General features: G+C 37.9%; 4 protein-coding genes across 5 annotated transcripts; all 4 read left to right on the top strand.

Annotated features, from left to right (window-relative positions):
- The first annotated feature begins 50 nt into the window (after positions 1 to 50).
- LOC110225346 (protein UXT homolog) lies at positions 51 to 2,081 on the top strand. The gene is made up of 7 exons (XM_021014850.1): positions 51 to 177; positions 552 to 645; positions 789 to 818; positions 1,082 to 1,183; positions 1,285 to 1,392; positions 1,600 to 1,654; positions 1,802 to 2,081. The coding sequence occupies exons 2-7, from the start codon at positions 554 to 556 to the stop codon at positions 1,874 to 1,876; spliced, it is 462 nt and encodes a 153-aa protein (XP_020870509.1). The 5' UTR covers positions 51 to 177; positions 552 to 553; the 3' UTR covers positions 1,877 to 2,081.
- A 66-nt stretch (positions 2,082 to 2,147) lies between these two features.
- Positions 2,148 to 3,618, top strand: LOC9329450 (mediator of RNA polymerase II transcription subunit 10b). Its single transcript, XM_021014848.1, has 6 exons — positions 2,148 to 2,330; positions 2,607 to 2,836; positions 2,916 to 2,996; positions 3,082 to 3,184; positions 3,266 to 3,355; positions 3,429 to 3,618. The coding sequence occupies exons 2-6, from the start codon at positions 2,613 to 2,615 to the stop codon at positions 3,498 to 3,500; spliced, it is 570 nt and encodes a 189-aa protein (XP_020870507.1). The 5' UTR covers positions 2,148 to 2,330; positions 2,607 to 2,612; the 3' UTR covers positions 3,501 to 3,618.
- Positions 3,619 to 3,818: 200 nt separating this feature from the next.
- Positions 3,819 to 5,864, top strand: LOC9326712 (vesicle transport v-SNARE 12). Its single transcript, XM_021014847.1, has 5 exons — positions 3,819 to 4,194; positions 4,770 to 4,828; positions 4,918 to 5,106; positions 5,289 to 5,459; positions 5,559 to 5,864. The coding sequence occupies exons 1-5, from the start codon at positions 4,098 to 4,100 to the stop codon at positions 5,709 to 5,711; spliced, it is 669 nt and encodes a 222-aa protein (XP_020870506.1). The 5' UTR covers positions 3,819 to 4,097; the 3' UTR covers positions 5,712 to 5,864.
- Positions 5,865 to 7,936: 2,072 nt separating this feature from the next.
- On the top strand, positions 7,937 to 12,274 carry LOC9329448 (B3 domain-containing protein REM17). Of its 2 annotated transcripts, XM_002893341.2 has the most exons (11): positions 7,937 to 8,127; positions 8,221 to 8,527; positions 8,604 to 8,719; positions 8,806 to 9,147; positions 9,265 to 9,724; positions 9,806 to 9,897; positions 10,060 to 10,480; positions 10,562 to 10,680; positions 10,761 to 11,093; positions 11,236 to 11,718; positions 11,796 to 12,274. In XM_002893341.2, the coding sequence occupies exons 1-11, from the start codon at positions 8,047 to 8,049 to the stop codon at positions 12,051 to 12,053; spliced, it is 3,012 nt and encodes a 1,003-aa protein (XP_002893387.1). In that variant the 5' UTR covers positions 7,937 to 8,046; the 3' UTR covers positions 12,054 to 12,274. The 2 variants fall into 2 exon arrangements, with proteins under 2 accessions (XP_002893387.1, XP_020870941.1); XM_021015282.1 differs by lacking the exons at positions 9,806 to 9,897; positions 10,060 to 10,480 and having other exon boundaries at positions 7,938 to 8,127.
- The last annotated feature ends 827 nt before the right edge of the window (positions 12,275 to 13,101 follow it).

Here is a 13,101-nt window from a genome sequence, read left to right as displayed (position 1 = left end):
TTCAAAGGACTTGAAATTAAAACCAAAAGTAATCGCAACCGGTTTAAAACCACCAAAGTATTATTCTTCTTCGTCTCCGTCGCCACTCGCCGTCACAACCACCGTAACATCGCTGTCACTAGAAGCATCACCGTCGTTCGGGCTTGACGTGTCTAGAACTATTTCATCACCTTACTCGTGAGTCAAATCCTCTCGGTCCTTTGCTGTTTTCTGTATCTCTAATTTTGGGGTTTATCGAGTTGGGTTTCTATATAGTTGAATGTATTCTTGATAGTATTTCGTCTGGAAACCAGTTTGGTTTTCATATTTCAAGTATAATTGCGTGATTTTTGTTCTCTCTTGGGGATGTTCACCACCTGTTCGATGAAATGCTTCTACGTATTAGTTCGATGCAATTTCTGTATAGCTTGTATTTAGATATTGATTGTTAGGTGACTCTAGATTTTGAAATGAACAACTCAAGATTCTGGAAACTTATTTTGGACTTAGTCCATCAAATAAGCGAGGCGATGGTTAGAGCTTAAGCTTGATATGTTTTGGTCCCGTTGCAGTAATGGAGGAGGGACGTCAAAAGGATTTGCAGTTGTTGGAGGAGATTATTGATAAAGGTTTAAAACAGAAGCTTGTACATGCAACTGCTTCACGGTATTGATATTAACTTTCTTTTCAGATCAAAATTTAGAGTGTATGTATGATGTTAAAGTGTATGTAGGATTAGGTTTGTTTGTTTTGTTTGCATGCCTTTTAAGGTTTATTCATTGTGGTCTCTTCATTTGTTGGTTTTGCAGGGACAAGATCTTTGAAGAACAAAAAGTACTGTATCCTTTTGTATAGGGAAGACTCTAGCTTCTCGAGATGTGCATCTTGGGGAGCTGATCCTTAATGTTTTGTTAGCTTCTCCCATGTCTTAGCCCCATCAAAGATGACGGATTCATATACCAGTCGGTTTTTGACTTAGTTTTGTGTTTCTGAAATCCAGAGGAACTCCTCTTGGTGTAGTTGTTGACAATGCTTTGCTGTTCTAGTGAACTCTGATTCGGTTGGAATATTCTTGTTTCCTTAACGGTTACTCCCACTCTAGCTCTGACTTGCGGAAAAACCTAGAAACTCTGGAGAAAAATGCTGTGAATAGTCTCAAAACAATGGTCAACCTTGGTTCTGAAGTTTACATGCAAGCTGAAGTGTAAGTCACTTATAACTGCGGATTAAAATTGGAGATGATTTCTACCAGATTTGCTTCTGACTTCGTGTACACCTGATTTGGGTGTCTGTATTTGAGTTCAGGCCAGATACTCAGCACATATTCATGGATGTAGGCCTCGGATTTTATGTGGAGTTCACTCGGCAAGAAGCTCTTGACTATATTGCACAAAAGGAGGAAAGAACTAAAAAGTAAGATAAATCTTTGCTTTTCTTGCTTCACATGCTACTTTTCTCAAAGCTTTCAAAATTCTATTTGCCTTAGATTGTTGGTTGCTTCTGGATGGATCCAAGGAAAACATGGTTGTATCATTGTATATGATGAATGAGTTGTCCAGTGGAATGCATTATAGTGACTGATTATTGATGCTATGTAAATGGTGGTATTTATGTTTACAGACAATTAGAAGAGTATACTGGTGTCATTACGCAGATCAAAGGGCGCATCAAACTGGTAAGTTCAAGTTCTTATCTTGCTTTGTGATAGTAGTCAATTTTTTGTCTGATGAGGTTGGATTAGACTAGAAAATCACTATGCATAGTAACTGTGCATTAGATGTGAAGTGTCATTGGGTAGTGATTATGTTTATTATCTTTGCAGGCTCATTACCAGATTCAGCAATTACTCAATCTTCCTGAAGAGAATCCGTCATCATCCCGGCAACGTACGTTTTAGTACAGTCTCTATTGAAAAACTGAGGATTTTCACCTAGCAGTCTTATCTTCTCGATTTGTTCTGCTTATTGTTTTGAGTTCTTAAAGCTTATGTCGTAGAAAAAAGAGAATTAACTTAGTGTAATACTACTAACTCTTTCTCTGGAATGGACCAAACTGTTCGTGTTAGACAAACAAATCGATTAAACAGATCAAACTTTAGAGAATGCCTATTGTTGTGTTGGATGAATCACTCTGTTAAATCTGTCATTTCTATTTTAAATTTTAATCAAGAATGATGTAAAAGTACGAACGAAACAGAGACGAGATAATATTCCACGTCATCAAAAGTGTCCAAATATCTTCCACTTCCTTCCCTGGCTTCGTCGGTCCTTTTTCACGGTTAGGCTCGGAGGAAAACCTAATTCGTCCGGAGCATCTCTACCTCTCTCTCGCAAAACCCATCTCTGTTGTAGGTAATTACGAATCTTGATTCGACGCTAATGGTTCTTGTTATTGTTATGCTTCTTGATCTGGGCATCTCTTCTTTGAGTCTTTTTTTGTGTAATTTCATCAAAAATTGGAAATTTAAGAACAAAATCCACTCCAATCGATCGAAAAACTTGAACGGGTTTCCTACGAATTTGCGTTTTAATTTGAGATCGAAAATTGCGTTTCTTGTTGTTGCTTTGTTAGCGCTTACGCATCAGGTCAGAGATCAAAGATTGATACAAGTTTATATTTTGTGTCAGCTTGTGATGGATCCAGCACAGAACACAAGTGCAGGGATTGGTGGGAGTGGAAGCAATGGTACGATTAGATATCAAACCAATGACGGGACTTCAACTGTTGCTGATGATTCAAAGGAGAATCTGAGCCAAGTCATAAACTCTATTGAAAAAACTTTGGGAGTCCTTCATCAGTTACACCTTACCGTCACTTCTTTCACACCCGCGTCTCAGCTCCATCTCCTCCAGCGCCTGTAATTAACTCCTCTTTTCTACTCATCAGTGTTTGTTCCAAAGATTATTGTTTGAATGAATGTGTGTGTATATTTGCAGTAACTCTCTTGTGATGGAGCTGGATAACATGACTAAGTTGTCTGAGAAATGCAACATTCAAGTCCCCATGGAAGTTCTTAAGTGAGAGCTAGGCCTTGTTGTTTCTTAGAATGCATTTGATGATAGACACCTTTACTTGCTTTCTTATGTTTGCATTTTGGTTTAGCTTGATTGATGATGGGAAGAACCCGGATGAGTTTACGAAAGATGTTCTTAATAGCTGCATAGCTAGAAATCAAGTTACAAAGGGCAAGACTGATGCTTTTAAGGTAACTCCTTTTCTACTGATTCTTTATTTGAGTATCTGATTTTTAAGGTGACTCTCTTAATCAACATTTTGTTATAAATAGGATTTGAGAAAACATATTTTGGAGGAGCTTGAACAGACTTTTCCTGATGAAGTCGATATGTATAGAGAAATCCGTGCTAGTTCTGCCGCTGTAAGTTGTTAACTTCTCTAGTCTATACATCTTCATGAAGTCAAGGTGATTAAATAGTTATCGTCAAATTCAGGAAGCGAAACGGCTGGCGCAATCGCAAAGTGTGTTACCAAATGGGGATGCAAAGGTCAAGAACGAGCTATAAGATCCCCAAGTTTTCCTACCTTGTAGAATAAAATGACTGAGTAGATGAATGTGGATGTACACAAACAATCCCTCATGGAATTTCTATAATATATGTTGGTTTTGTTCACTTGACTAAATATAGTATGAGAATCTCTGCTTGTTACCCCCATACTATATTTTTGTTCACTTGACTAAATATAGTATGAGAATCACTTGACCTCTTAGCCTCTGAGGTCTGTAGCTGGGGCAGTGTAAATGTTTCCATGAGACTATGAAAGTGTCCCACATAGCTTTCAATCTATGAACGGTTCGGTCACACGATTAAATGAAAAAATCTACGGTTTGGTTCGGTTTGGTTTGTCTCACCTACATTTTCATCGATTGCAGCATAGTTGAAATACACAGTAGCTGACACGTGCCAGATAAAACGCACCGCTTTGATTGTTTGTTTGTTCCTTCTTGTTCCCCGAGCAGAAAAAAAATCGAAGGAAGAAGAAGAGTTGTTTGATTTTCTGAGGAAACTGTTTGCTTCTAGATCCGATCCGATCCAAATCGAAAATCACCAGATTTTTTTGATCAGTCGAATTTTTGAGATCGAAACATTGAATTGAAGAAGATGAGCGACGTATTTGAAGGGTACGAGCGCCAATACTGCGAGCTCTCAACCAATCTCTCCAGAAAATGTCACTCTGCATCGGTTCTCTCCGACGGAGGTAAAATCTAGACGCTCTCGATTTCGGATCTTGAACGCGAGATCTTCGAATTTACCTGAGACATAGGATCTAATCTCATTGCTTGGATTAGATTAATAAGTGTTTCTGAATCTGAAAACCTAGTTAGCTCAAGATAGTTATTATGTAGCTGCATAGATTTATTACGTTGTTTCTCAATCTATGTCGATTACTGTTGTTCTGCATAGTATGTATATACCTAAGTGTCGAAAATTTTCTGTCTGATTTACCCGAATTTGGGGTGTATTTGGAAAGTAGCTTGTGGATGAGTGTTCTTTACTAATCGTTTTAGCTTGTTTACGATTTGACGAGTTCTGTAGCATCTGGGAATGTCATTGCTTGGATTGGTGATAAGTAGTTTTGTTAAGGGATCAAGACTGAATATGAGAACCTAATTATGTAGCTGCAGAAGTTTATTAAGTTGGTTTTTTCATTTTTTTCTTAGTGTATGTTTACCACTGTCTTTCTTGGAGTTTTTTTTATTATAAACATGCTCGTTTGCGGTGCCATAGAACCATATTAGAGGTTTGATTAGATATTGTTATGTGCGTTTGCAGAAGAGAAGAAGGGGAAGATTGCTGAGATTAAGTCTGGAATAGAAGAAGCTGATGTCTTGGTATTTGCATTTAACTTGCTTTAATGTTTATACCCTTGTGTTCTTCTTCTTTTTTTTTAAGATCAGTATATGCTTGTGTTTTTTTTTAGATCCGGAAAATGGATCTTGAGGCTAGAAGTTTGCAGCCGAGTGCTAAAGCTGTGTGTCTTTCTAAACTAAGAGAGTATAAATCTGATCTGAACCAATTGAAGAAGGAATTCAAACGAGTCTCGTCCGCAGATGCTAAGCAGTCTTCTCGTGAAGAATTGATGGAATCGGGAATTGCAGATCTGCATGCAGTAAGCTCCTAGCTCCTAACTCCTAAATAGAAACTCTAGTTTTCTCATTATCTTAGTTGTCTTAATTAACTCGCATCAGTTAAGCTTCTGTGTCCTGAGGGACCCTTCTTTATATTCATCTTTGCACAAACTTTTAGATGGCAGAGACATTTTTGCGATTTACATTATTGTCCTCATTTCAGGTATCTGCTGACCAAAGAGGAAGATTGGCAATGTCAGTGGAGAGGCTTGACCAATCCAGCGACCGAATCAGGGAGAGTAGAAGACTAATGCTGGAGACAGAAGAGGTTGGCATCTCAATTGTCCAAGATTTGAGTCAGCAACGACAAACCCTCCTTCATGCGCACAACAAGGTACCACAATTACTAGGGTTGCTTTTGGTATCTATCAGTGACAATGATTTGCTTGAATTTGATCATTGAGAAGCTAAATTTTCTGATTTTGGGTCACAGCTTCATGGTGTGGATGACGCCATTGACAAGAGCAAGAAGGTGTTGACGGCTATGTCAAGAAGAATGACAAGGAACAAGTGGATTGTTACTTCGGTAATCGTGGCTCTCATTCTCGCCATCATTTTGATCATCTCATACAAACTTTCTCATTAATATACTAAAAAAACATAATTCATCGTGATTGTGTGTATATATGATGGTTGATTCCTTTGTAATGGCCCAAGTGTTTACTTGTATTTCAAGTACGATGTGTGTATTGAAGTGGCAACACTTTAACATTCATAATTAAGATTTCCCAAGTCTTTACATGCTCGTAGTCAAAGATCTGTACTTGGTTGAGAAATTAGGACAAAGATATATACTCTTTGGTTAAGAAATCAGGACACCTGACAGATCCTTGCCGGACCAATCATCTTGCCGTGACCACCAATCGTAGGCAGGAGACCCACTGTCACGTCATCGCATGAAACTTCAACGAACTCGGACGACCGAAATAGCGATTTTACAAGGATAGTCAGCTTCACATCGAACTCTGTAAAATCATAAGTGGCCAAGTCATCGCCGATTCCTCTGGCAGTAGTTCCAGGCGTGAGATGGACGGTGACACTGATCTGTCTTGTCTCTCTTGCTGGATGAACAAAGCCCGGGGACATGGTCGAGGCCAGATGGTCCTTGTCATGGTAAACTGAACAGTTAACGTCGTGGTAGAAGAAATCAGTCACCAAGTTTGGGTTTAGGACTTGAAACTGCATATTCAAGTAGCCGGAAATATGATCTCCGGTGGAGTTGAACTTCGTCACGGTGAGGGAAGAGAGACTGACCTTAGGTAAATCCGGTGGGTAGAAGAAGATCAGGAGGATTATGGCCAAGAGAATCGATCCGAGGAAGACACAACAAGCCGCCATTAAATTGAACAGAAAACTTTTGAAAGAAAGAAACAAGAAGAGATGTGAGTGTGATGTGTCATGACTAAAGAATGGAGCTATCTATTTATCTAGCATTTAATAAATCGATTGATCCATAAGAGTAAACAACCCCTATCGTAGTATCTCAGCTCTCTCTAAAGGTTCTTTAATATGAAGGAATTTCCAAGAAACAGAGAATAGAGAGGAAAGAAGTTTAGGTTAGATATTAACAGTAAAACCAACAGATTAAGTAAATAACTCGCATGTGACTATGTGAGTAAGGGACCCATCGCAGTGTGTCAAATGATAATTGAAGAGGTTTACTTACAAAAAGATTATTATACATTGAATTTAGGTGAAATATACACATTGCATTACCATTTTTAGAGAGCTACTAGTAGATCTTTAGACGTAGAAAACTCTAGTATAGTTCAGACTTGGGATTTTAGTTATAATTTTAGGTTAAACTTTTAAATTGTCGGCTATACGTAAAATAAAATCAGTGTGAGAAGTAGCCAAAGCCAAACAAGAAACTAAATAATTGAGTCAAAAAGATGGAAGAACTTTTGACTCACACATAAGTTCGCACCAGAAACGGTGAAGCAGCTGAAGTAGAGGTCTTTTTGTTGGAGATTTTGAAGGTAGAGAGGGCTTTGTTAATCCTTTCATATATCTGAAACGAGATAACCAGAAACATAGTGAGGAGTAGCCGCCAACTTATGAACGACTTCAGAATGCGATGCTATTAGTTAGATTTGAGAATGGTATGTGGCTTGGATGTAATTCATTAATGACAAAATGATTTGAGTACGAAGTAAGTATGATTAGAGAACATCAAAATATCAAAGAAATATGTATTTTTATTAGAGAACATCAAAATATCCGGCCCGACCAGCTTAACCTAATCCGGTTCAAAACTTTGGTCTAATTAAACGATTTCAAGAGAGAGTTATACTAATGAATAGATGGGGATGAACATGGATAATATGTAAAGATTGTGAAAACTACATTATTCAATTTTTGTTTGTCATCAAAAACTATATTATTCATAGAAATGTTTATTTTTACAAAGTATTATTATACTAAACACTTTATTATTACTAGCACATTGAAAAGAAGCTAAAAAGACGTCAGCAGTCTATAAGATGGATAGCTTCATCTCCAAGGTATATAAACCCATTCGTGTCAATAACTGTCACAAGTCACACCTTATAATTTCAAAAAGAATTTTAAGCTTGGTCTTCTTGTGTTATCATTTTGATTCTTGTGCTAAGATTCTTCACGAAGATCAACGGCTCTGAAAAGCAGAGGAAAGATAACTTTATTGGATAGAAATGGTGATAGGAGAGGTCGAAAATCTGGCTTTAGATTTTGACACGATAAAGTTTCTGTAAAAAAGTGAAAAAAAGAAAAAGAAAAATACTAATCAGTAACATTAAATCAAAACTATTCACCATCAATATCCCACCTCGAGAGATTCAAGACGTAGAAGAAGGAGACAAACGTGAACGTCTTTAAATTATGAAACCTCTCTCATAAAGTTCTCACCTGTATTGAGGTTTTCTCTCTTGAGGTGTTCAACAATGGCGGATCAATCTCTTCTACACTCTCCGATCAAACCACATTTCTTCAAGCCTCTTCTTCAAGGCTTTCGCACTCACCTCGTACTCTGTTCTACTCTGTTTTCTTATATCTCAGAGCATGTTATCGCTAAACATAGTTCATTTGTTTAGATTTTGTTTGCATGTTTGTTGCAGAACATTCCTGTTGCTTTCTTCTCGAAGCATGTTGAAGGAAAAAACGATCAAAACAAGATTGCGAAACTGAGATCAGACGCGTCAGAGAAAACTTGGTTAGTGAAGATGGACGGTTTGAATTTAACCGACGGGTGGGAAGATTTTGCCTTTGCACATGATCTCCGAATTGGTGACATTGTCATTTTCAGACATGAAGGAGAAATGGTGTTTCATGTCACAGCTTTAGGACCAAGTTGTTGTGAGATTCAATATTATACATCATCTCACAACAGCAATGATGATGATCGTAATGATCAGACCAATATTGGTAAGCTTTTGCTCTATGAAATGTTCTTAAACTCTCTAGACAATAAGAAAAACTGAGGTTCTTGATTTTTTTTCAGCTTCAAGAAACAGTGAAAGAGTGAAGAAGAATCCCAGAAAGAAAGTAGAGTCTTCTTTAGACCATTCTCGTTTTGTGGCAAAAGTCTCAGCTTGGGGCCTAAGAAATGATCGACTGGTCAGATTAGATTCCTACAATTTAACCAAAATATCTCTTTCTTAGTCTTTGAGACATTAACCTAACTTTGTAATGGGATTTTGCAGTATATACCACTAAGTTTCGCGAGGTCAAACGGTCTGAACAAAATCAACAGTAAGAAAATCTATCTTTACAACGAAGCAGGAAGATCATGGAAGTTAGATTTGAAACACGACAAATCAGGCATGCATACTTATATCCAATCCGGTTGGAGAAGTTTCTGCGCTGCAAATGGGATTAGGCAAGGCCAATATACATTCAAACTTGTCCGAAAATCGGCACCATCTCTCATCCGTTTGTGCCGCGAAAAAGCTAAACCAAAACAAAGATCAGTTGCAGAATCTTCATCAGACCAATCTTGTTTTGAGGGATCTGTCAGTCCTTCAAGCCTAAGAAATAATCAACTGGTGAATACAAATTTTGGTCTTTAAGCATAATATTGGAACTTATAAGTGGTTTTTCATGATTTGTTTATTGATATGCAAAGTGTGTCTTTATATGTGTTTAATGTGGTTTTTTTGCAGTTTCTTCCAAGGAGCTTCGTGAGCTCAAATAGTCTGGAGAAAAGATGCAGTGAGATAGTTTTAAAGAATGAACAGGGAATAAAATGGCCTTCAGTTTTGAAACATTACAAAACAGTCACTTATCTTACAAAAGGCTGGACTAGTTTCTGTCAAGTAAACAGGATCAAAGCTGGAGATTCCTACAAGTTTAAACTGGTTGGAACCTGGACGAAACCTGTTCTTTCTTTGTGTCCTACAAATTCTAATCATGACAAAACTCCATTAGAGTGTCCCAATGATGTCAAGACCCTCTCATCAAATCCTAGAAGCGGAGATGACAGTAGCAAATCTAAAGAAATTGAAGAGGAGAATATTGAAGACAAGAATATCTCAAAGACATGCTTGGAGATAAAGAAAAGGAAGTATTGGTCAAGATGCAGAGCTTCTGTAGAAAACATGGATGATGATCAGACCAACATCGGTAAACTATTGCTCTATGAAATGTACTCAAATTCTGTAGAAAATATGCAAAACTGAGAATTTTGATTGTTTTTATTCACAGGAAACAGTTCAAGAAAGAACGTAGAGTCTTCATCATACCATTCTAGTTTTGAGGGATCAGTCAATCCTTCAAGCCTATACAAAGATCAACTGGTGAATACAAACTTTGGTTTTTATGCTACTCACACTATGTTTTTCACTACACTCATTGCTGAAAGAAGGATCATTGGAACTTAAAAGTGTTTTTTTTTTCTTGATTTGTTTATTCATATGCAAAGGGTGTCTTTCTTTGTGCATAATGTGGCGTTTTTGCAGTATCTTCCAAGGAACTTTGTGAGCTCAAATGGTTTGGACAAAAGATGCAGTGAGATAGTTTTAAAGAATGAAAGGGGAGAAAAAAGGACTTTAGTTTTGAAACACTTCAAACAAAACCTTACTTTTCTCAAAAAAGGCTGGACCAGTTTCTGTCAAGTTAACAGGATCAAAGCTGGAGATTCCTTCAAGTTTAAACTGGTTGGAACCTGGAATAAACCTGTTCTTACTTTGTGCCCTACAGTATCCAACCATCACAAAACCCCATTAGAGTGTTCAGAAGGTAACAAATCCGAAGAAAATGAAGAGGAGGATATTAAAGACAAGAATACCTCTCAGGATTGCTTGGAGGTAAAGAAAAGGAAGTATTGGTCAAAATGCAGAGCCTCTGCAGAGAACATGGATGATGATCAAACCAACATTGGTAAATTTTTGCTCTATGAAATGTACTCAAATTCTGTAGAAAAGATACAAAACTGAGAATTTTGATTGTTTTTATTTACAGGAAGCAGTTCAAGAAAGAAGAGAGTGAAGAAAAATCCAATAAAGAAAGCAGACTCTTCATCAGACCATTCTAGTTTTGTGGCTAATGTCACAGCTTCAAGCCTAAACTGTGATAGACTGGTAAGATTAGAATCCACATTTTAAGCAAAAGGTCTCTTAGTATTGGTTTAAATTTGTTAGTCTGCGATGGTATTTTGCAGTATTTACCACTAGGTTTCGCGAGGTCAAACGGTCTAGACAAAATGAGCGGTAAGAAGGTTGTTCTTCTTAACGAAGAAGGACGAACATGGAAGTTAAATTTGAAATACAACAAAGCAGGCAACCAGACTTATGTCAGACCTGGTTGGAAAAGATTCTGTGATGCAAATGGGATGAGTCAAGATCAACAATTTACATTCAAACTGGTCCAAAAACATGGACCACCTGTCATGCGTTTGTACCTTGCAGAACATAGACCAAAATCAGAATCTTCATCGCACGGTTCCTATTTGGTGGGATCTGTCACTGCTTCAAGCATAAACAAAGATAAGCTGGTGAATACAAAAATTTGGTTTATTTCTGTATCTTAAACTCACACATTCCTTGCTAACAAAAGGATCATTGGAACATTTTCTTGATTTGTATATTGTTATACGAAGAGTGTCTGACTCGTGTACATGATGTGTCGTTTTGAAGTATTTAAGGAAGAGTTTTGTGAGCTCAAATGGTCTGGACAAAGGATGCAAGAAGATAGTTTTAAAGAACGAATGGGGAAGAGAATGGAATTTAGTCTTCAGACACTACAAATCACACTGCTTTACTATTATCAAACGAGGCTGGGCCAGTTTCTGCCAAGGCAACGGATTAAAAGCTGGAGATTCCTTCAAGTTTAAACTGGTTGGAACAGGGGAAAAGCCTGTTCTTTCTTTGTGCCCTGCAGAATCCAGTTGTGAGTGTCCAGATGGTAGTGATGATGTAAAGTCCCTCTCCTCAAATTCTAGCAGCGGAGATGACAGTAGCAGATCCGAAGAAGTTGAAGAGGAGAGTATGGAAGACAAGAACATCTCACAGGATTGCTTGGAGATCAAGAAAAGGAAGTATTGCTGTTCATCTTCATATAGTCAAAACCGATTTGTGACATTAACTCTTACACTGTCCGCTTTTCAAACCTACAAACTGGTAAGCTTCTTCAACATCTATGCCTCAAGGTTGTCTATTAGTATATTATTTTTCCTCATAATCCAATCTTTTCGCAGTATCTTCCGCGCGGTTTCACGCAGGTGAATGGCATCAACAAGCCAAGGAAGATAACTCTGCTGGGTCAAGATGGAGTAAAACGGGTGGTGGATCTCTATCAGGATAAAATAAGCGGAACAATGAGATTTGGCAAAGGCTGGAGAGAGTCCTGTGAAGCTCAAGGCGTGAAGATAGACGAGTCCTTTGTGTTGGAACTCATTTGGGAGAAAGAAGCAAGTCCGGTACTTAAGTTCTGCACCAAATTAAACTCTGCTTGAGACTGTTTCCAGAGAAGTAGCTTGTGGAGGTGTGTCTCAACACATTATCTCATTCGCTCGATATCTATAGCTTTACAATGTTTTCCTTATGGGTCAAGAGTTGTCAGCTAGTTGACTAGATGTCTACACATCTGAGCCTTGTTTAAGAGTTCAAGAAAATGTTTCAACTGACTACTTGTGTGTTGTGAACATTTTGAGAATTTGTAATGTCTTCTTCAATATGGGCTCCATTATCTAGTTAAAGATTTTCTTGTCTTGATTGTGTCTGAGTGTATACAACAACAATACACGAAATCACCAGCTCCCAAACACACCTTCTTTCCCAAAATGTTCTAACACTTGAACATAAAAGACAAAATGACACAGTTCTGATTCGGGTAAGAATCACGTCACGTCGGGCACGCTTCACTAAAAAATTGAAATGGCTATGAGTTATGACTTTCTTTTTGAGTGAGAATCTTCATTATTATTTTTGTGTAGTCAAAAACTCTGTTTCAGTTGGAGTCACTTCATATCTTAGTCTACTTCTTTCTTGTGACTCTTATAACTCTTATAAACTTTTCTTCCAAGGGAAAGACCAATGAGAGTAAGTTCACAACCTGATAGAGGTCAAACAACCAGATACAAACTCGGAATAGCAGAGAGAAGAGCAGACAACGCTCACCTGCAATCCGACTTTTCCGATTCGATCAGGGAAGCCAGCCACGGAAGACAACCTCTAGCAATGTACAATTTGCTACCTGCCATCTCGTGTAACGCTTCATGAAATTTCAAAGGCCTACCCGATTGACTCCGCAATGAATAGGTTCCGCACGCCAAGAACTGAAATGAGACAAAGCCTTGACCTGATCTGGTATATTGGCCATCTATAATGTTCACTAATGCATTCTTGCATGGTGATGTATAGGCTTTTTTGCCTTGAGGGTATTACACAATTTAAGAGGAGTCATCGCCCGACAATTGTTGCATGTCGATCAAAGAACAAGCTTTGAAACAATGGATCTCAGGTTTTTTAGCTTCATTTCCTGTTTTTTTTTTCCTTATTTTG

The sequence above is a fragment of the Arabidopsis lyrata genome, assembly GCF_000004255.2.
Source record: "Arabidopsis lyrata subsp. lyrata unplaced genomic scaffold ARALYscaffold_1, whole genome shotgun sequence".
NCBI classification, from domain to species: Eukaryota; Viridiplantae; Streptophyta; class Magnoliopsida; order Brassicales; family Brassicaceae; genus Arabidopsis; species Arabidopsis lyrata.
Note: the sequence above shows the minus strand (reverse complement) of the source record. Positions and strands in the feature narration are given on the sequence as shown.